The sequence below is a fragment of the Nyctereutes procyonoides genome, unplaced genomic scaffold (genome assembly GCF_905146905.1).
Source record: "Nyctereutes procyonoides isolate TBG_1078 unplaced genomic scaffold, NYPRO_anot_genome, whole genome shotgun sequence".
Lineage (NCBI taxonomy): Eukaryota > Metazoa > Chordata > Mammalia > Carnivora > Canidae > Nyctereutes > Nyctereutes procyonoides.
This window is the reverse complement of record NW_026575142.1, coordinates 17,588,066-17,611,234: the sequence shown is the minus strand read 5'-3', so window position 1 is coordinate 17,611,234 and position 23,169 is coordinate 17,588,066. Positions and strand designations below refer to the sequence as shown.

At 44.9% G+C, this 23,169-nt stretch overlaps 1 protein-coding gene across 4 annotated transcripts in view; it reads left to right on the top strand.

Moving 5' to 3' along the window:
• Nucleotides 1-233: 233 nt before the first annotated feature.
• Nucleotides 234-23,169, top strand: part of NOSTRIN (nitric oxide synthase trafficking) — a 56,498-nt gene continuing 33,562 nt past the window's right edge. For 2 of the 4 annotated variants that reach the window (XM_055308395.1, XM_055308396.1), the window contains exons 1-3: nt 244-334; nt 9,879-9,964; nt 20,563-20,646. In XM_055308395.1, the coding sequence (XP_055164370.1) occupies nt 308-334; nt 9,879-9,964; nt 20,563-20,646 (197 nt within the window). In that variant the 5' untranslated portion in view covers nt 244-307. Of the gene's footprint in view, nt 335-9,878; nt 9,965-20,562; nt 20,647-23,169 lie in introns of all 4 variants that reach the window. The other 2 variants (XM_055308393.1, XM_055308394.1) reach the window with 2 other exon arrangements.

The window sequence follows — 23,169 nt, the reverse complement described above, 5'->3', positions numbered from 1 at the left end:
CTTCTGGGCCTTCTCAAGAGGTCACACAGTGTAGGACTCGAATATTCTGTGCTCTAAGTATTTACAGAAGTCACTCTCAGCATCTCAGTCCAGCTCTCTTGACCCAGAGCAGTTCTTTGCTTTTTCAGGAAACAAACGGGATGAAAGTCCAGGGCTGGGACTTCCTCCTCGGGGTGTTTGACAAGGACTGACGTTCTCTAGGCCCTTTGCATACGGGAAACCCAGGACACACCCAACCTTGATTGTAGTTTCTTGAGTGCTGAATGCTGGAACGTAAGTAAAAGGACAGAAGGACAAACGTTCCAATATGAGGGACCCACTGGCAGATTGCTCGGTGAGTAGCTCAGTGTGGTTTTGTGTCTGTGGGTGAGAGGGTGGCCTCAGAGGGGAGGTTCATATATTAATGGGTTTTAACTTAAGAAATTTGAGACATTCGGCAAACACGTTTAGACATTGGCTGTGATACAAAAGTCTTGTGGCTTTCCTTTGGTTTGATTTAAAACAACCCTTTCTAGCAAATGACAGGGCTGGTTAATTGTCATATTTTATTCTCATGTTGTTGGAAAAACTTCCAGTGGGTATAACATCATACTTGCTTGCAGATGGTGGCTGTTTGGAAAACATTCTTAAGATATACACCAATGGTGCCAACATCGTGTGTAGAGTGGCGACACAAATACTCAGAACCTGCAGCCAATTTTGGGGCTCTGAGAATGAAATGAGGGTGGAAGCTTTTGGCTTATTTCCCCATGTCATTTAGAGTCAAGAATTGCAAAGCCTGGGCAGCCCGGGTGCCTCAGCGGTTTAGTGCCTGCCTTAGGCCCAGGGTGGTGATCCTGGAGTCCCGGGATGAGTCCCACATCGGGCTCCCTGCATAGAGCCTGCTTCTCCCTCTCCCTGTGTCTCTGCCTCTCTCTCTCCTCTCTGTATTCTCATGAATAAATAAATAAAATCTTAAAAAAAAAAAAAAAAGAATTGCAAAGCCTGTAAGTGAAGGACGGGTCCCCCACTCTGCCTGGCGTATAGTGGTTCTCAGACAAGTTTACTAACATGTTTGTTTAGTCCTGGGGGTGTTACCCAAAACAGAAGATTGGTCAAAAATCCAAAGATAGTGTGTGAGGTTAACAACGATAGTAGAGATGAAATTTAGGAAAGAAGGAGCAATTAAGGCATGTGGGGGTGTATCTACTGTAGACATCAAATAGTCGAGAATCGTCAGTGTGTTAGCCCAGGAAAGGGTGGCAAAAAACTAAAATCAGTGACATCGGAAGCAAGGATTTGCATTCATCCCTCAAGTGTTTTATAAAAAAAAAAAAACAAAAACACCCAACAATAACAAACTGTGGAGAAACGTAAATGAGGGCTGCAATAAAGCCATAAAGAAGAAGAGCGACAGAGAATTATTAGTTTCATTTTTGTGTATATAATGTACAAAGCACAGGTTTAGAGAAGGTGGAGCTGTAAGTGCCACCCCACAAAATGGAGTTCATGAATCACATGAGCTAAATGAGATGAAGGCAGAATGGCTACTATTATTAATAATGACGATATAATAGCAGGTTCTGTCTACTTTTTTGAAATGCAAAAGTAAATATGTGTCTGATGCAAAAACAAATTCCAACAATATAGCTGTATATAGATTTTAAGGCTGAAAATTCTCCCCTTTAATTTCCTCCATCCCAATCTTCTCTCCACTGGTAAGAACAGATAATTTTTTTTAAGTCTCTATTGTTCGTGTATTTGCTGTTTATTTTTCTCTCTTTGCATTTGCCGCCTTACCAAGTGTTAACCCCTCTGCTCTCTTCCCACTGATACTTTGATGACGTATTTTTGCATTAAGGGTGGTTGAGTGAGACAGGAGTGGGGTAAGTGGAGGCAAAAACTGGGCTCCAACCGGCACGAAAGAAGAAAGTCAAGACCATGTGAAGAGTGAGATAGAAGAGAGAGAAACTGGGATCTGGTTAACAACAACAAGAACTAGTCGCCTAATGTCCTTTTCAAAGGCTGCCTTCAGACCAGGGTCAGCAGATATGATTCCATCTGAGCAGCCCCCAAGATAACCCATCACCACATCATGGGTCAGCCTTGTGGTCCCTCTTTTTTTTTTTTTTTTAAGATTTTATTTATTTAATCATGAGAGACACACAGAGAGAGGCAGAGACCCAGGCAGAGGGAGAAGCAGGCTCCATGCAGGGAGCCCAACGTGGGACTCAATCCCGGGTCTCCAGGATCAGGCCCTGGCTGAAGGCAGATGCTCAACCGCTGAGCCACCAGGTGCCCCTCATGCTGCCTCCCTAAGGTTCTGAGGGGTTCTTTCCCCTTGGCTGAGCATCTCCTCAAGGACTCCTCCTTGCCCACAGCTTGAAGGTTCTCTCTCTGGGCCCAGAGCCATCAAAGGTGGTGTGGGAGTCCAGAGGCGGCGGATATCCCTTCAGCCAGGGTTTCTAAATCCTCTAAACTCCTGGAATCTTTGTTTATTTGCGATTGTTTCATTTTCAAGGGTTCACACTGATTTCCTGGGGCAGTTCTAGCTTGTGCTGGGGAATAATGTAGGAAGATGAAGCTGCAGTTTGGCAACAGAATAAAACCAAGGGATTGGCTGCCGAAGAATGCTTCCTGAACCCCGGGGGGTTTTGGGGGGAAACCGCAAAGAACCCCAAGCTTTAACCACCGGCAAGATGTCCCATTCCCTCCCCGGGGCCGCACGAGCACCATTCGTGAAGCCGAGCTTAGCTACAGTGTTTAAGCTGGTCGGCCCCACGGATCCCTGCATGGAAATCCGTGGTTACCTGAAATTCAATGGGAAAAACACGGCCTCTTTGTTTCTAGTAACTTCTAACTGAAAGTTAAAATTTACTTCAGAGGCACCTGGGAGGCTCAGTCTGTTAAGCATCTGCCTCGGGCTCAGGTAGGGATCCCAGGGTCCTGGGATGGGCCTTAAGTCCATGCTCAGTCCCTCCACTTGTGCCCCCACCTCCCCTGCAATCAGAAAAAAAAAAAAAAAGAAATTTAGAATGTACTTCAATTCTGAATATTTATTTATTTATTTATAAATATATATATATAATATTGGTTTTTTAATGGGTTTTAACTTAACTTAAATGGCTTTAGCTTAAATGCGTTTTAACTTAATTCACAACCTTAGGCTCAGGTAGTGACCCCGGGGTCCTGGGATCGAGTCCTGCATCAAGCTCCCTGCAGGAAGCCTGTATCTCTCTCTGCCTCTGTCTCTGTGTCTCTCATGAATAAATAAATAAAATCTTTAAAAAAAAAAAAACCAACACTATGAGGATATCACTGTCCAAAAACTCTCCATACTGCCATCTAGAATAGAAATGAACTTTTCTGGAACAACTGAATTTAACTTTAATTATTCAAATTGTAGAAAATCAGAAAGAACAGCTAATCCAGGGTTGATACAGTGCATTTTATATTGTTTAGAAGTTATCTAATTATTCCACATGCCCGTTACTTTGATTGATACATTTTTGGTGATGACAACATTTATACAACAGATTTTGCTTACAAATGTTGGGCAGAAATATTTTTTTAAAGACTGAATGGGAAATGCCTGTGTGTACCAGTTTTCTTTGTGAAGAGTTTTTTTAGGGGCTCAGAAATGTCCCAAATATTACACCACTAGCCTGAGCTCCCTTTATCAGGGAAAAAATATGTTAACTTTTTTCCCAGTAATTAATGAGACCCAGGAGAGACGGTGTGTTAATAAAAATGCATATGGAGATGTAAGATCAATAGTAGGTTCTTTTCCTGGAATGAATATGTGTAAAGGATGGGTAATTTGAAAATTCAATGGGTGGGGAAAAAACACGAAAAATTCACCTTCTATAGGATTTTGACTAGAGAAAACACTTCTTGCGCTGGTTGATGACATTAGGAAGCCATTTGTATTGATTATAACGCTTAAAGGTAACTATTACTCTGAGTATACTTAGTGCAATTATACTGATTAGCTATTTATAGCTAATTTATAGCTATGCATTATTATACTTTATTAATAAATGTATAACTATATATTTAATATTATAATATTTAATTATTAATAAATGTATAGCTATATATTTATTAATAATTAAATATATTTATTTCTGATGGCTTCTCTGATTGGCTAACCTAATATTTCTAATCATGGTTCTGTCCTTAATTAATGAAGTTACTTTCAGCTCTTTGGCTGCTTAAGTATAAAATAAAGGGATTAGACTTTATTGGCTTTCAAGCTGTGATCCATGGAATCCCTTCAGTGGCCTTTCTGGTAAATGAGAACGTGTTGGGAAGGAGAGGTAGGATAGCAAAGGGGAAGCCAAAGCCAAGGTCAAGAGATTCATCACCTCAAAGTAGATATGTTCCAAAATTTTCTGATCACCACGCGCACGTGCACACACACACAGGCACACAAGACTGCACTGGTTCTGCTTTGATATTTATGCAAGTCTGCTTTCCACAGATTTTGTCTTTAAGTCCGAGTAGATGTGTACATGATGAAGGGTACAGAATCACTCTTTGTAAAGAAAGGATTATGCAGGCAGCCCAGCAGATGGCTCAGCGGTTTAGTGCCGCCTTCGGCCCAGGGCGTGATCCTGGAGATCCGGGATAGAGTCCCACGTCGGGCTCCCTGCATGGAGCCTGCTTCTCCCTCTGCCTGAGTCTCTGCTTCTCCCTCTCTCTCTGTGTCTCTCATGAATAAATAAATAAAATCTTTAAAGAAAAAAAGAAAGGGTTATGCTGCACTAATGGGAGTATTTTTGGCAACTCTTTTATTTACCAATGTCACCTTTATCTCAGGGTAGATCAGGGTTTGTCGAGGAGTGTCTGGTACACTGCACATGGGGTCAAAGATGAAGATTTTTCTCCATTGCTGTAATAAGAACATTCTGCTGTCATCCGATTACTAAGTTAACAACAACATAATGTATTGAGGAGTCCTGGGCTAGTGTGTGCTCGGGCACCCTGGTGGATGGGTTATGGGTATACTTGAGACATGAATCTTGGCAAGATATGGCTGGGGGGCAGAGATCATAGGCCAGGTCCTCTGCCTTGAACAACTTTGTCCATTTACCACATACTGAACCAGTACAAATATCATTATTTTTAATTATTATTTTATTTTTAAAAATATTTATTTATTTATTTAAAGGAGAGAGAGGGCAGCCCGGGTGGCTCAGCAGTTTAGCGTCACCTTCGGCCCAGGGCGTGATCCTGGGGTCCTGAGGTCGAGTCCCCTGTCGGGCTCACAGCATGGAGCCTGCTTCTCCCTCTGCTTGTGTCTCTGCCTCTCTCTCTTTCTGTGTCTCTCATGAATAAATAAAGAAGGTCTTTAAACAAATTTTTAAATTAAAAAGAGAGTGTGTGTGTGCAGGGGCAGGAGCAGAGGGAGAGGAAGAAAGTCTTAAGCAGACTCCATGCTGAGCATGGAGCCCAATGAGGGGCTTGACCTCATGCTGAGCATGGAGCCCAATGAGGGGCTTGACCTCAGGACCCTGAAATTACAACCTGAGCCAAAACCAAGAGTCTGATGCTTAACTGACTGAGCCACCCAGGTGCCCCCAAATATGATTTTCTAGGTGTGCCATGATGTGAAAACGTTAGGAAGTACCAGTCTGTTAAGTAACAGGAAATCGTCTTCCAGGGTCGATTGAAGCATAAGCCGTGCCTTGTTTGAGCAGCCTCTTGCTTTAAAAAGTTGAGTTTGAATGACAGGGGAAAGACAGGGACTCTCCATTTTCTCACAGAAGACAGGGACTCTCCATTTTCTCCCAAGGTCTCCAACTCCCCCCAAAACAACTGAGTTTTGGATCAATAGCTTAAAAACTTTCAGGGCTGCCTGGCCTCCTAGTGCAAGATCCCTGGATATAGTATTTTAAAAACATGTCTTGGAGAGTTTTGATGGCTTGATAAATTTGAGAAACGCAGCAGCCCCTGCAGCCGAGCGCATAGAAAAATTCTCGACTGATTCTGCTCATTTCCACCTTCATTCACTAGGGGCAAGATTTCCCCTCCGAGCCCCCATCCTCACACATGGGGTCTGAGAAACCCTATTCTTTCCCAGGACTTCTGGATGCAGGCTCTGCAGGTGATGGTGCTGGTGTGGGCCCATCCCCTAGGACAGCTCAGCTCAGAGTCCCTTCCCTGAGCTCCTGGCTCTCTTGATGGGAGGTTCTTCTCACTCCTCTCTGAAACCTCCAGAATCCTCTAATAATCTATGTCTCTGCTTTGTCTTCCCCCAGCCCCAGCCCCAGCCCCAGCCCCAGCCCCAGCCTCATAGTGTTTCAGAGCAGGAGAGCTCACTCTGCAAGCATGCATTTGAATCTTTCTCTGTGGGACATGGTCCCCTGGTGTTTTGTTGGGTCTTTGTTTCTGCTTTGATGTGGACATTACATAGGAGAGCAAAGCAGATAGGACATTACATTAAAAAAAAAAACCTCACAATTTAATACTGTGAGATATTTCTGAATAAATCAAATAGGAAAGCTATAGGACTTACGAAGAACATCATAAAATTTTATTGAACATAAAATAAGATTTGAACACATGAAAAGACTTACTATGTCCTTGGATGGAAGTCTAAATACCATAAAAAAGTCAATTTCCTCAAATTGATATATTTGTAATGCAATTCCAATTAGGATCCCAACGGGGATTTTTAAAAAATGTAATTAGATAAATCTTCATGGGGAAGAATAAGTGCCCAAGTATAGCCAAAGAAATTATGAAAAGGAAAAAACAGTCGTTAAAAGAGAAAGCAGAAGCAAAGTGTTAAATATCTCTATGACTCAGGTAGTGAGTTCATAATGGGTATCATTATTATTATCTGCATCATTATTGTTTTATGAAACATAAAAATGTTTCATAATTTAAAATAAAAAGTTAAAAGACTGGGTATGAGTTAGAGCTATGTTCAGCTACACATTTTAAAATCCAAAAATAAGAGTGGCTTTTAAAAACCTCTCTTACTGTATTTCTCTCACACATAAATTAAGTCTAAGAGTAGAGAGCTGAGGGGCTTGTGTGGTGGTCCCCAGGGCCATCAGGGACCCAGGCTCTTTTTCTCTTTCTGCTCTACCATCTTAGCACATGACGCCTACCCTCAAGATTGCCTTATGGCATCAGCATCAGCCTTTCTTTCTTTCTTTCTTTCTTTCTTTCTTTCTTTCTTTCTTTCTTTCTTTTTCTTCTTCTTCTTCTTCTTCTTCTTCTTCTTCTTCTTCTTCTTCTTCTTCTTCTTCTTCTAAATTTAAATTCAGTTTAATTAGCACACACCATTATTCGTTTCAGAGGTAGAATTCAGTGGTTCATCAGCTGCATATAACACCCAGTGCTCATTACTTCAAACGCCCTCCTTAATGCCATCACCCAGTCACCCCATCCCCCCTACCCACTGCCCCTCCGGCAACCCTCAGTTTGTTTCTTATAGTTAAGAGTCTCTTATGGTTTGCCTCCCTTTCTGAAAGCTTTTGCCTTATTTTATTTTTTCCTTCCTGTTCCCCATGTTCAGCTGCTTTGTTTCTTAAATCCCATATATGAGTGAGATCATATGAGAATTGTCTTTCTCTGACTGACTGACTTTGTTTAGCATAATACCCCCTAGCTCCATCCACACCGTTGCAAATGTAAGAGTTCATTCTTTCTGATGGCTGAGTAGTAGTCCGTGGCATAGATACGCCACATCTTCATCCGTCCATCCGTCGATGGACATCTGGGCTCTTTCCATGTTTAGGCTGCTGTGGACACTGTTGCCATACACACTGGGGCAGCCATCGTTTCTAAGTTCAGGTGTCAGGAAAGAGGAGGAAGGAGACTTCGCTGAAATCCCACACAAAACTCTCACCCATGTTTCCTTGGGAAGCATTTAGTTCCATGGCTACACCTAAGGGAGAGACACTGAGAAATCACTTTATTCCAGGGGCATGTGCCCAGCTACACATTTACCTGTATTTTTCTCAGGATACCCCTGTGTGACTTGTGGGACGTTATTTGGTGGTGTGGGAAGAAAACAAAAGCTTCAGGAGGAACTCCATTCAGGAGGAGAGAATGTGTGGGCAACAGAGGAGCAAACAAAAAAAGCTAAACCATTTTAAGGTGCTCGCTTAAACTTTCCCATTGTACCTGAAAGGGGAGGAAGGAGGCCTTGTAACATCCTGTCATTATTCATCTGCCGAGTTATTTGTGTGGCTTGGTTGTCAAATAGTGATTTCACTCTCATAACTCAGGAGAATCCTTTCCTCATGACAGCCTCACTCTAGGTACGTTTTGCTGTTTTGCTCGCTCTGCAGAGAGCTTTACACTTTGTAAATTGTTTGCTACAATTGTTTGTAGAAACTCATGTTTCAGATGCCAATCCCTGTTTCAGCTTTTTGGGACAGCCCTTACCATGTGGCCTCGTGGGCCCAGAGCTGTTGGAACAGCGTCTCTCCACCTGGCCGCCCCCACCCCACCCCACACCCCCCTCACTCTCGGGTGCTGACAGGAGCCTGCAGACCTCCCTTCAGGAGTTATCCATGTCTTTATAAAGAGCTTTGCTCCCTGACCACAGTTCAGCCCAAGGCAGTTTCGTAGAAGCTGTTTACTGCTCCTGTGTGTCTACCAGAACCTGCCCCGGCCTTCTGTGCTAAGTTCAGAGGAGAGTAAAACCACCGCATAAAGATGAAAGAATTTGGTCTCTAGAGGACTGTTTCTAATATCCCAGGTATCGGTTCTTTGCAGCCCTGAAGGGAGGGACCAGGTCAGGTCATTTCGTGACGTCCTTTCCTCCTCCATGGCCCCATGTCCTCTGTTTGCTATTCTGCTAGCACCACACCCTAGGTCCTGCTGTGACAGCTGAAAGGTCACCTCGGCTCTGAGGATTCTCCTGTGTGACCCTGCAGGCTGCATAGTCGTGCTCACCGAGTGTGAGCTCTCAGCGCCGTGCCCAGCTGAGTGCCCCTGGAGTGCTGGAACACGCTGGCTCATCACTCCAGCAGAGAGCTATGGCACGCACTTGTTTCATAGGGAACTTTCATCCTCTTCTGCAAAATTTCATTTTTAAAAATGCAATGAGATATCATATGTCCCAGATGGAAACTCTGAGGGAGTGCGCTGGGGACTGTCCCACCACCTGACTTGGCTGCTCTGTGTCAGGAAAGCTGTGAATTCATTCACATTTACTCTCTCCATTTGAACACTTAAAACTTATTGTCATCAATGCTACCTTTACGAGTAGAACTTTGAGAGTGACCTTGTGGAGTGCTACATCAAGTGGCAAAATCTTCTCCTTGGAATTCTTGTGTCTGTAGACTAAATTCATATAGAAATGAATTTCTAGAGGCTTAGTCATACACATATAAAAGTTTGCTGCAACAAAAATGTTCAACTCATAGCTATAACATTCTCATTACTAGATTTAGATGAGATATAGGGGGACCGGGACACAGTTTACTAACAAGCTATTCACTTACATCTTCGCATCTCAGCCCCAAAACACATTCACTTGAGTGAGTTTGGGGTCTGACACTGAGGAATATTATTGTGAAGCTTTGGGGGGGGGAGGCAGAAAATGATTACTCTGCGTATGTATTTCAGAATGTGCTTTTAACCATCCTGGGAACGATGGAAGTGACAGGAAATCAGACTTCAGAATCACCCCACTGCTGAGTTGTTGGGGAGAAACAGACAGACTAGCTTTATTTTTGAGAAATTCTCCAGGATATTTCATATCCAGGCAGAAGAGACTTAATCTTTATTTTAGGAACTCCTCCAAAAGGTATGCATCCCCGTAGCTGCACGATCATTTACAGTGACAGGCATCATTACGGAGCAGTCTGAATTCATAGGAGTTCTATCTTTGGAGGTGCTCATAACCCTTGTGTACCTCTTTTCTCTTTCAGTATAATAAGGTGTACAAGAACCTAAAGGAGTTTTCTCAAAATGGAGAGAATTTCTGCAAGCAGGTCACATCCATTCTTCAGCAAAGGTACAAAAAAAAAAGCGTTCGCAATAAGCAGTTCTTCCTCTTTAGTTGCAGCTAGCGATGTGACTGGAGGAGTGATTACAAGCTGTCCTACCTTCCAGAACTCGGTGTTATATTCTGGTACTTGAGAGACTGATTTGAAGGGTGATTCTCCTCTATTGCACATTTATTATTTGGGTACCACAAAAATCGGGAAACAACAGGAAGTAATTCTGCTTGTGAGGGCTCAGTCAAGTCTCTTCTGATTCCTCAGACTGAGCTTATCACCCACTCCTGGGGCGCTCCGTGGTGCCTAATGTGCACGCCACTATTGTGCTTCCCACAGCGATGGCAGGTTTGAGTTGACGTTTGTGTCTCCCCTGCAAGGGCAGGGGCTGCGTCTTGCTCTTCTTTGTGTCCTGAGTGTTTAGAGTCTGGGCTTTTGACTCCCTCCATAAATGTCTGATGAATGAAAAGTGACCATTTGCAGTATCACCTTGTCTCAATACTGGGTGTGATCATGCCTCAAGGTGGTGACTAGGCTACAATGAGTGCCCTTAACTCAGTCAAGAAAGTTACAGAAGTTCCTGCTTAGGGCCGCCTGGGTGGCTCAGTCAGTTGGGCATCTGCCTTCGGCTTATGTCATTTGGGGACCTGGGATTGAGCCCCACATCTGGCTCCCTGCTCAGTAGGGAGCCTGTTTCTCCCTCTCCCTGCCTTGCTCTGTCTGCTTGTGTGTTCTCTTTCTGTGTCAAACAATAAATAAAATCTTGCCATCAGGCAAGTAAAGGGTGTTCTTGGAATACACGGAGTAGGGCATTTCCATCGAAGGTTATGACATAGAAAATTGTGAGGACAAATCCAGTGGCCAGCGTAATAAAAGATATAGTGAGGGAGCATACGGGGCTTCTTTGAACTAAGGGTATCGGTCTCATAAAATACATTCAGTGAGTACTTGTAGGTTAAATGAATAAATAAATGAAAGATAGTTAAGGGTTTATATTCTTATTATCACCCCTACATTACTAGAGCAAGGTCTTTCCTGTCCTTGGATAGCAACAGCTCCAGACACGGTGCTTACGAATCCGCTGGAATGTGGCTCTGCATGGCAGGTCCGCATTAGCACTTGGCTACGAGAGACAGCCTCACAATCAAGCTTTAAGTCCAGGTAATGCTGCATCTCCGAGCTCAGCTGCTCTCATTGGTGGCCATGGAAAAGCGCGGTTGTTACCGAAACATCATTTTGTCTGGTAATTCTGCAATTCGTGGTCATGCTTAGCGTCTTTTATCCATTTAGGGGCTTCAGTTTCCCTTTGTTTGCAGTAGCCAGAAACACACAGCAGCTCCTAGGATGCCTGATGTCAGTCATCGGGTTCACTTTAACACAATCACAGATCGGATTTAAGGGACAAAGGCACATGCCCAGAAACGGTTTATGAAGGTTTGGTCCCCTGCACCCTCACCGCTAGGCTTTAAAGAGGCTTTCATGGGAAAATCAATTGTTCCTCTGTAAAGAAGCTTAAGATCGGTTTTTCAAATGGCAAATACCACTGCTCTGGACATTAAAAAGTAAATAAATAAAAAGAAAAGAATAAAACAAGGAAGGAAGTGTAGTTGGTCGTTGTTCTCTCCAGGGTTCATTGTGGATGCTGTCAGCAAAGGAAGAAATGATTGAAATGAAACCTTGATAAATCCTAACCCACCACTGGCCTGGGTGATCTTAACCTCCACAGCTTCAGCTCTTTTTTCCCTATTGAAGACCTGCACATGCGTATTATTAGGCAAAATGTCTTATCTGTACTCCAAGCCGTATATCCAACACTCTGTTGGATATTTCCATTTGGGTGTCCCATGGAATGGCAAAGTCAACTAATCAAAACAGAGCTTAGCAGCTTTTCTCCAAAGCTTTTCACCATGGTGTCTGGGACCTCTGCCCACTCAATCAGCCCAATACCTGGGAGCCACCCCATGACTCCTTTTTCTATCACACCTCAAGATCAAGCTTCTCTCTTTTAAACACCTTTTATATCTATAGCTTTCTTCTCATTTCATGACCTCTGTCATTGTTTTGGAAAAAAAGAAAAGTCTCTTAACCTGTTCTTCTGTCTAGGAATACTGTCTTGAAGTTGCATAGGTTGTATACTGCACAAAGGCACCTGGTTGAGGGGCTGCATGAAGGCAGAAATCTAACCCACTCTGCACCCTGGAGCCTTGCACCCTGGCTCCAAGCTGTGTCTTTTCAGGGGATCTCCTTTTTCTAATCCAAACAAAGTTATTTGGACGAGGGAGCTGGCGAGGGCCCTGTCCCTGTGTCTCTAGTGCATCTTCCACTCTGTGGACATGACCCTCTTTCAGACTCTTCAATGACTTCCAGACCTTCAGTATAAAATTCAGCCCTCATGATATTTTATAAAAGGACCTTTGAGATCCAGGCCCTGGCTTCTTACCCAGCTTGTCTCTCTCCATCTATCCATGAGCCCCACCCCTCTGCATCTATTCAATTTTTTTTTTTTAATGAGAGTCAGAGAGAGAGAGAGAGAGAGAGAGAGAGAGAGAGGCAGAGACACAGGCAGAGGGAGAAGCAGGCTCCATGCACCGGGAGCCCGATGTGGGATTCGATCGCGGGTCTCCAGGATTGCGCCCTGGGCCAAAGGCAGGCGCCAAACTGCTGCACCACCCAGGGATCCCTCTCTGCATCTATTCAACCACTAGCAGTCACTACCACCCCCTGCCCCCCACCATGGGTCCTTTCACTCCTCCCATCAACTCCCACCCACCATCATGGGTCCCTGAATTTGTGCATGCTGTATCCTCTGTCTGGTAGACACTTCTTCACCTTGGTTACCAGTCCCCATTCAATGCATCTTCAAGATTTGGTTATCCCACTCATGTGAGCCTCCCATCTCAAAATGGCACCCGTCAGAGATGCAGAGAACTAGTGCTCATCTCTGCTCTAGATCCTACCTCCCTATAGTGTTATAATCTGTTCACTTGCCTGTCTCCTCCACTGGAGGCTGAACTCCTTGAGAGTCTCTGTATCCCACGTGACCAGCACAGAGCCTGGCACAGAGCAGACATTCCATGGATGTTCACTGAGTGAATAAGTGTGATAATGTAGGAATGACTTCAGGCACTTATCACTTTTAAGAAGTTCAAGTTAGGCTATCTCTGAGGAGCAATAAATAAATGTGTCAAAGAAATTTACTTCCATAGTAAATAGAATATTATTTTGAACAAAAGCTAGAAAAGAAGGACAAAAACACTAAAGACACCATTTCTCCAGCACAATCTTCAGATTAGGCACTGTGTTACATGTGCCTTATACTTGGTCTCTTTTATTTTTTTAATTCTCACAACTCAGTGCAGTGTGAACGTGCTGTCATCCACTCATACAAATGGGGATGTGGGAAAGAAGATCCATTTTGATTTCTGCCCAGCTCAAGGCAGGCTTGGTGTAGGGCATCTGCCAAGTGGGCAGGCAGTGTGGGGCACACCACTGCGGGTGTTCCGATGTGTGCAAGGGTCCTGGTCCAGCTCCCTTCAGAGTCTTAAGGTCCTCTATGGGAAGGGACACCAGTGGCCGCTAAGCCCAGTAGCTTCTAAACCTAGTAACACAGGATTCAGTGGGAGCCCTCAGGGGCCACTTCAGGGAGTGAGGAGAAGTTAGATGGGCAGGGCTCAGCTCCCCTGTCCTGCCACTGCCATGATATCAGAAGAGCATTTCTATGACGTGGTAAGATTCTGTATAAAATTTTGTTTTCGGGCTCAAAAGTTTGGAATAGGGCCCTTCTTGTCCATTTTTCCTGCCTTCTCCCAAGATAGCACTTGCACCTGGCTCCACTGACCTCACTTGGTTCAGGAATTACCAGGCATGGAGAATCCGAAGTTCCAGGGAGAGCTGTGCACTCCCTGGGCGGGAAATGGGCGGCAACTGAGCGGCACTTTCACCCTGGACACCCAAGGAGGGGTCGTCCAGGTCTGCTTCTCCCATTTCGGCTTCTCAGAAGGTTCTTAGCAGCCAGAATTAAGGCAGTCTGAGGAAATGGGCAAAGCAGGCTAGCCTGAGCTTGAATAACAGGGCCTCCGTGTAATAGTGTCCTTTAAGTGGCTAATAACTTTTAAATATAGCCAATTTGTATGATGGGCTTGGGTCTGTCTTTCAAAAGGCCGACAGCTAAGCCTGGGGTGGAAAATCTCAGCATACCAGCCCCCCACACTGGAAGGTGCTGCTGGTGGAAAGTAGGCAACCAGAAATGGGGATGATTCATGAACAAAATTGCAGATTACTAAAATTCCTTCTTAATTCCTAATGAAGGGATGGCTCTGTCACCTGCTGCTTCCAAGCTCAAGAAAGCTTTCGTTCAATTTAATTAGTTCCTCATAGACACAGGGGCCAGCCACAGCCTTTCTTTCTTCCTTTCTGTTTGTATCACTTCTTATCATCTTAATTGTACTAGAGCAGGATCCGCTAAAATTGGTGACAGGGTCACTTATATTCTCACAGTTTAATTTGTGCTCTATATAAAATATTGAATCTGGTGCCGCCTATTTTTCCCCTCTCCTTTCTTTCAAACGTGTAATCTATTTTAAAATCTAAGACAAATGTTGGTCTTTGACTTATTGGTTGGTCCTCATTATCACTAATGAAAATTTATTGACCTGGCTCCACATGCTGAGAGGGAATCAGAATATAAATGGATTAAAAATCAGTGCATGCCATTTCCCTGGTTCGGGATCTTTAGGGCTCCCTGGACTATTCTGAGCCTGAGTTACCCATCGAAATGCGTATATACACACATCATCAATTTTACATGTGCCAAGACAATTGCTTGGAGAAGAAATCTCAACTCCTGTCCTCTCTGGTAGCCAAAGGGCTAGAACATCAAGCACGGTGGCGTTCTTACAAGCCTGTTTCTGATGATCTTAATGAGAGAATGAGATTCTCTGTCTCAGTTCTGAGGCTCACCCGGCCTCTCTCAGCAACCCTTGCACGTGGGCATCATGATACAGCAGCTCCCTTCACAGGACCCAGAAGACACCAACGTAGGTAGGGGGGGCACCTTGCCACCTTGGCCTTGGGGAAACCTCGGGGTCAGTTCCTTTCTGTCTAGCAGGCATTCTGGAAGGAGACACACACACACACACACACACACACACACACACACACACACACTATTAGACATAAGCTCAGAGGAGCCACATGCCAGTTGTTTGTTTCGATTTACATATGTTCCCACTGGTAAAAGCAAAAGCTCTCTGTGCTGGCCAGTTGGATCACAGCTTCCTGGAGCAGGTGTCTCTGGGGAGGGATTTCGCCTTAACCTCTGCTAAGATGCAGGCCTTTCCCGCAGGCCGCAGGCACCCTCCCCGCATCCACGCCCATCCTCCTGACCCCCCCACACCCATCCTCCTGACCCGTTGCCTTTCACTTCCCTCCCCCTGGCAGGGGCCTCCGCTCAGGATTCTGACCGGGTCATTAGGGTGGAAAATGCAAGAGCAGGTGCCGGCAGCCTTGCTAGGTCGGTTCGGAAGCTAGGTCTACACAACCCGCCGGGGATGGTCACGGTCACGGTCACGCTGCGGGTGGAGAGGCGGGGACGGTGTGGTGCCCCGTCCCTCTGGGCCTGGCCTCGGGGAGCTGCAGGGGTGACAGCTGATAGCCCGGCTCCCTGCTTCCCGCCGCCTCCAGGCCTGAAAACAGGCTCAGCTGGGCTCGGGGTGCAGGGAGGTCCCCCGCGGTGACCCCGGCACCACCACCGGGGTCTTGGCCTCCGTCTGCATCTGCAGCCCCCCCCCCCACCTGCAGAGGCAGGGACCCGGGGCCCCCACACCGTCTCCTGGGCGGCCCCAGGCAGGTGCGCGGGCTGAGCTCGTGCGTCGCGCAACGGGTTGGGGACAGGGGCCAGCCCGGTGGGGGTTGTCACAGCCTAAGGAGGACAGGGACCTGAAGCCCTTGGGTCGGTGCCTGGCGCGCTGCAGTGCCCGGGGAAACCTTGGCTGTCGCTGCTTCAGCACAGACGAAATGCAGGCCAAGTGTCAGCCATGTGTCACAAAGGATGTTTCCAGAGACCAAAAAAAAAAAAAAAAACACCTGAAATTTTTAAGCACCGCCCCACACTGAAAAACTACAAACCCTGCCTGCTGCTGTGCGTGGCAGTCGCATCTCTAGCTCCTGTGCCCCGAGCTCCCGCCAAGCCCCAGGGGGCCTGGGGCCTGGAGCAGAGGCCGGGGCTCAACGTGCAGGGGCCACGGCTGCAAAGCCAGCAGGACCCTCTTCCTTTCTTGACACCGAAGCCCAGCTTCCCCCCACCCCCCAGGTGACTCTGATTAAGTTAACAATTTTAAGGAAAGCAACACTTCCTTCTGGCAATTGTCCTCTTTTTGTCTGCTTGGCCCCTGGGACTCCTTGGACAGCCTGCAAGAACATTCTGAGAGTGAAACCGAATTCCGAGGAAAAGGCTGTGCCCCACGGCGTTACCTATCCTGTTAGAAGCCATGCTGAATTGTCCTGGAGCTGGTGGATGAGCAAACTGGATTCTTTCCCCCATACCTCCCATCTTTGTATATTTGGGGTGTTCAGAATGTTTAGAGATACTTTGGGTATTTGATAATCAGATTAGAAAAATTACTATTTATTAGGAACTTGTTTGGTGCCTAGCACGGAGCTGAGCAGTAGGAATGAGTCATCATATTGATGCTTTCTGTGCTGCTTCCAAGTAAGAATGGAAAGCTGGAAAAGAAAGTCCTGGAAAGCCCTCTGGTTAGCGATGGACTAGGACAGGGTTTGTATCTAGCTACTGTAAAGGCTAGAAAGCCCTGAGCGATGCATCAGGGCAGGAATATATCTAAATGGTTTAAAGTTTTCAAAGGTGGGAAAAACAAATATAGCAGAGACCAGGTAAGAATTCTAGCCAAGATCTGATGGGAAGTCCGTTCATTGATTTATTCATTCAAGACATACACACCGAGTGCCTGTTATGTGCCGGCACTGTTCTAGGTCTAGAGATATAGCAGTGAGCATAACAAATCCTAGCCCTCGTGGAGCTTACATTTCAGAGGTGTTCATGGAATTGTTCATAGAAATACACTGAAAGCATGTGATGTAAGAGAGCGGTAAATTCTAGGAGTTAAATAAAGCCATAGGGGAGAGTGACAGCGTAGCCTCTGAGCTAGTGCTGTTTGCACAAGACCTGTTAGGGTTTATATGAAGATGCCATGTGGTTATGTAGCAGAAAAACTACCCAGCCACAGCAAGTACAAAGGCCCCGAGGCAGGATGGCCTTTAGCCACTAAGGAGGAGCAAGGGGATGAGGGGAAATCAGAGAGGGAGCCAGGAGTCAGGTTATGCAGGTCAGTCCAGCAATTGATCTAGTCGTTCAGCCCCTCCTAGGCTTCCGATCACAATTTTAATCATCATAAAACCTCTTGAGGTAGGTGTGATTACTCCCTTTTAACAGTGCCTAAAGCCACTCCAGAGGTGGAGGTCTGGGCTTCTAGAGCATGTAGATTCCATCAAGGTGATGGTCTTTCCCAGCTTGCTGCTGACCAGCATTCTCTCTCTCCATCAACTGGAACATACTCCTAGAGCACAGAAAAAAATATTTTTAAATGGAATGAGATATTTATGGCTTCATTATTTTAAAGTATTTGCCATACCCACTCCATTCTTGGGCAAATTCTGATTCCAAATGTCATTTTCTGCACCTAGGCCTTAACATGCACTCTACAGTGGCCTTCTTTCTTTCAAAAAGTGGTAAAAATTTAAAAAAAAGGAGAACACAGCTGTACTAACAGGGACAGCTGAATAGAAGTTTAGCAATAGATCAATAGCTCATGTTCTCTGGATTCCATTTTATGAAACAGAGCTATCTTTCTCTGTTCAATCCATAACACTGAATCTAATTTCACTGCACTAAAAAAAATGCAGGTATTAAGTTCGTTACTAGGGAGCTCTGGGATTGTTTTTCAAATGAAATGAAGTCATAAATAATTCTAAAGATATGTTATAATAAAAAAAGAATTCAAAGACTAAAATCTATGCAACAAAAACAACAACAACAACAACAACAAAAAAAAACCCTGCTCTGGTCCCAATTCAGAAGGAAAACAATACAAATTGAACTTAATTTCCTACATGTGTGTTATCTTTATTGAAAGTGAGAAGATGAATAAGAGTATGTCTTTATGTTATCTATAGATGGGCCTATAAGTAGGACACGGTAAAATCAGCTTAAGATAACAGTGATTCAATCTATTCAAAAGAACTAAGGAGTTTGCTTTTGGAGGCATGCCCAGATTCCCTGCTGGGTCTTGTCCTGCATACAAAGTAACAGAAATTCATTTTCTAAATCTGGTTTTGTCCACTTCTGCACTTTTCCATTAAAAAGCTACTTCTTGCTTTTCGAAGAGCCGCCGGGTTGAGAGGAGCTAGGCCCTCTCCTCTCCCTGCCACGATGTGTGCTTGTCTTTTGGCATCGGTGCATTCTGAAAAGGGGGAGTCATCTGGCAAAAATGCCACATTGCCTACTGTGTTCAAGGCTCCCATTTCGCCAGAGACTGTGAACTTTGTTCACACCAACTTGTGCCAAAACAACAGACAGCCTCCCAACTGTTAGTGAATTAGCAGGGCATCAAACAAGTGTTGAGTGTCCGAGTACTGGCAGAGCTATGGCTTGAATGCCCACATCCTGAGGCACTGGGATTCACTATTGCAGCCAGGGTACTTTTGGAAATATGTATCATGGGGTCCTCATGTTTGCACCGTCCAAAATCTGGCACCATTGGCACCACTGAGTGAACAAATCCAGAAGCAATATGTCATCTGCTGTGCCCTGGGTGCCTCAGCCTGACCAGAGCTGTTCCTGTCTAAAGGAGGATGTACTGAGGAAGTTCCTAAACTCCCTTTGGTGGCTAAAAATTAAGTTGAAGGCTACAATGAGACCGAGGAGGCTATTTTGCTTCTTCAGAAACTTAAGGTCTGGAATGATATCAAAAAAGTATGTGTGTTAACACATGAGACCTGGAAATGGCAAAATGGGAAACCATCATCATATCCAATGTGGGCAACCCTGCATTATCTATAATGAGGACAATGGTGTCACCAAGGCCTTCAGAAACATCCCTGGAATTACTCTACTTAATGTCAGCAAACTGAACCTTCTGAAACTTCCTCATGGTGGGTATATGGGATGTTTCCAGACTTGGACTGAAAGTACTTTCTGCAAGTTAGATGATCTGTATGGCACTTGGTGTAAGGTTTCCTGTCTCAAGAGTGACTCTACCCTTCCCATGCACAAGATGCTTGATACACACATCTTAGCCAAATCTTGAAAAGCCCAGAGATCCAAAGAGCCCTCCGAGCACCACGCAAGAAGATTCATCTTGGAGTCCTGAAAAACAATTCACTGAAGAACCTGAGAATCCCGTTGATGGGAAACCCATATGCCAGGACCATGTGCCTGAACACTGTTCTCCGCCAGGGCAGGCGGCACACACTCTGGGTGCATATGGCGGCAACATCACTAGAAGCCAAATCAGATGAGAAGGGGCTTCCCAGCAAGCAGCCTGTGGTAGGAAAGAAAGGAAAGACGCCTGTTGGTGTTAAGGAGCAGAAGTCTTTGGTGGGAAAAATGCTGCCACGACCAAGAAACCAGCAGCTGAGAGGCCTGCAGAAAAGAAACCCACCCCGAAGACAAGAAGCCCGCTGCATAAATCTAGATTTGTTTCTTCTGTAAATGTGGAGTCATTTCAGACAGCTAATTTTGAATAAAGACTTGATCAAGGGCAGTGAGAAACAAAAGAAAGAAAAAAACCCTACTCCTTCATCATAATTTATCACTTTATTGCCAGCTATTATCATCCAAAACTAACCCAATGGTGCTGATGTCCCAGAATAAGTAGGAAAGCCTTCCATTGCTCACTCCGGGCATTAGCTAGGGCTGCCATCACAGGGTACCGCACACTGGCCATCTTAGATAACAGCAATGTATTGTCTCATGGCTCTGGAGACTGGACCATGTCTGAGATCAGGCGTTGGCCAGGTTGGTTGCTTCTGAGGGCTGTGAGGAGGAATCTGGTCCCTGCCGCTCTCTTGCCTCTGGTGGTTTGCCGCCAATCTTTGGGACGTCCTGGCTTGTAGCTGCATCACTCCATCTCTTGTCCTCATCTCTTACATGGCATTTTCCCCACATGTTGGTCTCTATGTCCAACCTTCCTCTCTTTTTAAGGCCATCTTGGATCGGGGCTCACCCTGAGGACCTCATCTTGGTTTGATGATCTGCAAAGTCCCTATTTCCAAATAAGGCCACATTCACAGGCTCTGGGGGTGAAGTCTTTAACATCTTTGTGGGAGTGGGAAGGGCATTCGATTCAACCCATAACACAGGTGTACAAGGAGGTTAAATTAAAGACTTTCCCTTTGTAGGGTCCTTTTGGAGATCCTTAAGGATTTCACAAAAGGATCCTTAGAGTAAAGAAATTATCTCTTTTCTTTGTGTAGATATTGCATCGTCAGCCTGAGCCCTCACTCATTTGTGTGTGTGTGTGTGTGTGTGTGTGTGTGTGTGTGTGTGTTTGACATCTGGCCACAGCATCCTATCTATCAATTATCCCTTTGCTAATAGGGCAAACTTGGAGATTAGCTATGCCAAAGGACTTCAGAAACTGGCAGTCAAGTTCAGCAAAGTATTACAGAGCACACAAAAAAAGTAAGTATATGAAACAGGTAAGGCAAAAATGATGACTAAAAGTTATAAAAAGTGGGACGCCTGGGTGGCTCAGTGGTTGAGCATCTGTCTTTGGCTCCAGGTGTGATCCTGGGGTCCTGGGATCGAGTCCTGCATCAGACTTCCCATGGGGAGCCTGCTTCTCCTTCTGCCTATGTCTCTGCCTGCGTCTCTGCCTCTCATGAATAAATAAATAAAATCTTAAAAAAAAAGTTATAAAAAGTGACATATGTTCGATTCCAGCTTCCTCTTACAAAACATGGTGCGTAATGTGAAGCCTGGCTTACAGTTCTCGGGCACTCACTGTGTGCCAGGCCCTGCGTTAAGTGCTTTTACAGATACTCTCCTTTAATCCTCTCAGCAACTCTTAGCAAGTCTTATTATTGTTCCCATTACAGACCAGGTCTTGAGGATTGGAGAGTTTAAGAAGATGGCCCCAATTACACAGATAATAAGCGGTAGAACTGGACTAATCTGGTGCCCTTATGACTCCTGAGCCTGTATCCATAATAAGCCTCGGTGGTGATATGTTACTTTGGAAGCAGTGCCATTTCGTTGGAAGGTCTTGGAGTCAAGAAGTCTGAATCCTGCTTTATCTCAACTCCATGACCTCTGACCAGTATCCGGGCCGCCCTGCGCCTTGATTTCCTTCATACATTAGATGGAGTAGTGCTATGCGTTTCATTGTGCATATGTGCGCATGTCTGTGTGTGGGGGTGTATATTATATGAGATCATATATGTAGAGATTAGCACATTAGGTCCTGAAAAACTGGTGCTTCACATTTTCCTTATTATATTTCAGAATGAAGTTGATTTTTTTCTTTTGAGGGAGAGAAGAAAGATACTGGATATTCTAAAAGATATTCTAAAAATGGTCCATTAACGATAATTTGTTACAAAGCTTCTTGACCGATGCTCGCAGATGTCACCGCAAACTGGCAGTGCCATTGCAAAGACCTCTTTTGATGGTGAAAGAGAGAGGGAAAGGAAGAAGAAGCCTTCTGGATCTCATATTCTTACTCCTCCTTAGGCATCGTCTGTAACAGCAAATAATGGCTTTGAAATTGTTTGACTTTGAGCTTGATTTTTAGGATAGTCTGTAAGTAGACTGCAAAGCAGCCAGTATAGCAGAATGGTTGAGTATAGACTTTATTGACACTGCCCTGATTTAAATTCTACCTTTACCCCTTATCAGGTGGGTGAATTAGAGCAATTTATTTTATCTCTTGGTGTGTATTTAAAATGGAAATAGAACCTATCTCATGTAATTTCCGCGAGGATTAAATGAGATAATACAACAAATGTGTTTAACACCTGGCCGTGGGGTTCATTATGACTTTGATTGTAATTACTTGCTAAAGAATGAGAGGTGTAGGGATGCAGGGGAGTGTGTCTAATTGTGCTGCAATCCTAGCATCTGGCATGGATGCTCCCAAAGAGTTGACATATCCAGAAAGTTTGGTTAACCAGGATTACTACAATAATATTTAATAATAAACAGTAATTTTGGCTTTTATCTATACCCAAATCTGTGTTGTATACATAACCCGATTTATTCCTATTTTAAAAGATCAGTTGAGCGAGAGTCAGAGAAATCAAGTGATCTTTCCAAGGTCACACAGGAAACAAAGACGCAGACACCTCTGAGGCGGAAGCTCTAGGCTTTCTGCTCTGCTGCTCAGCTCCTCTGAGGACCAAATGCCAGATTCTCTTCTCCAAAAGGGTGCCTGGGTTCCCTTTATAAAAATCAACTCTAAAAAAAAAAAAAAAAAAAAAAAAAAAAAATCAACTCTATTAAAGTTTAATTTACATGCAGTAACCAGCACCCTTCTTAAGTGTATGGTTTGGTTGATTTTGATAGATGTATACGCTATGTAGCACCACCCAAATGAAAACGTAGACATTTTCGTCACATCAAAAGATTCTTCGTGCCTGTTTGCAATCCTTTCCCCACCTAGACAACCACTGATCTACTTCCTATCGAGACAGATTTGTTTTGTGCTTTTTGCAATTTCCTATAACAGGAAGTCTATACTAAGTAGTCTATCGTCTCTGGTCTTGTGTCTGGCTTTGGATGTGCAGAGAATCTGGCACCCTCTGGTCTAGCTCTCTGATTCTCTGACTGCAGGGTGCAGGCTAAGCCACTTGGAGGCAAAACCTCTGCACCCTCCTGATTTCAGTAGTGGCACGGATTTGTCCCTTCCCCTCCATCCACGTCTACACGCCTCTGTTCCTGAGGTTTATTGATGCAATTGAACTGATCCTTCTGGCTTCTGAAGGCCAGTGATGTGGGCTGCTGCGAGCTATGCCCCTTCTCTGGGAGACTAGAGCATCAGTCTTCCTCATCCCCACCCTGGGACCCTAGGAGAGGGTGGTGTTCTCCTTTGGCTGAATGGAGACCCTGCTTATGAGATGACAAAATATCTGAGCTGTTGTCCTAAGAGCCAGCAGGGAATGGTAGCTGGGCCCCAGCCCCAAGAGCAGCTCGTGGGACATCCCAGAG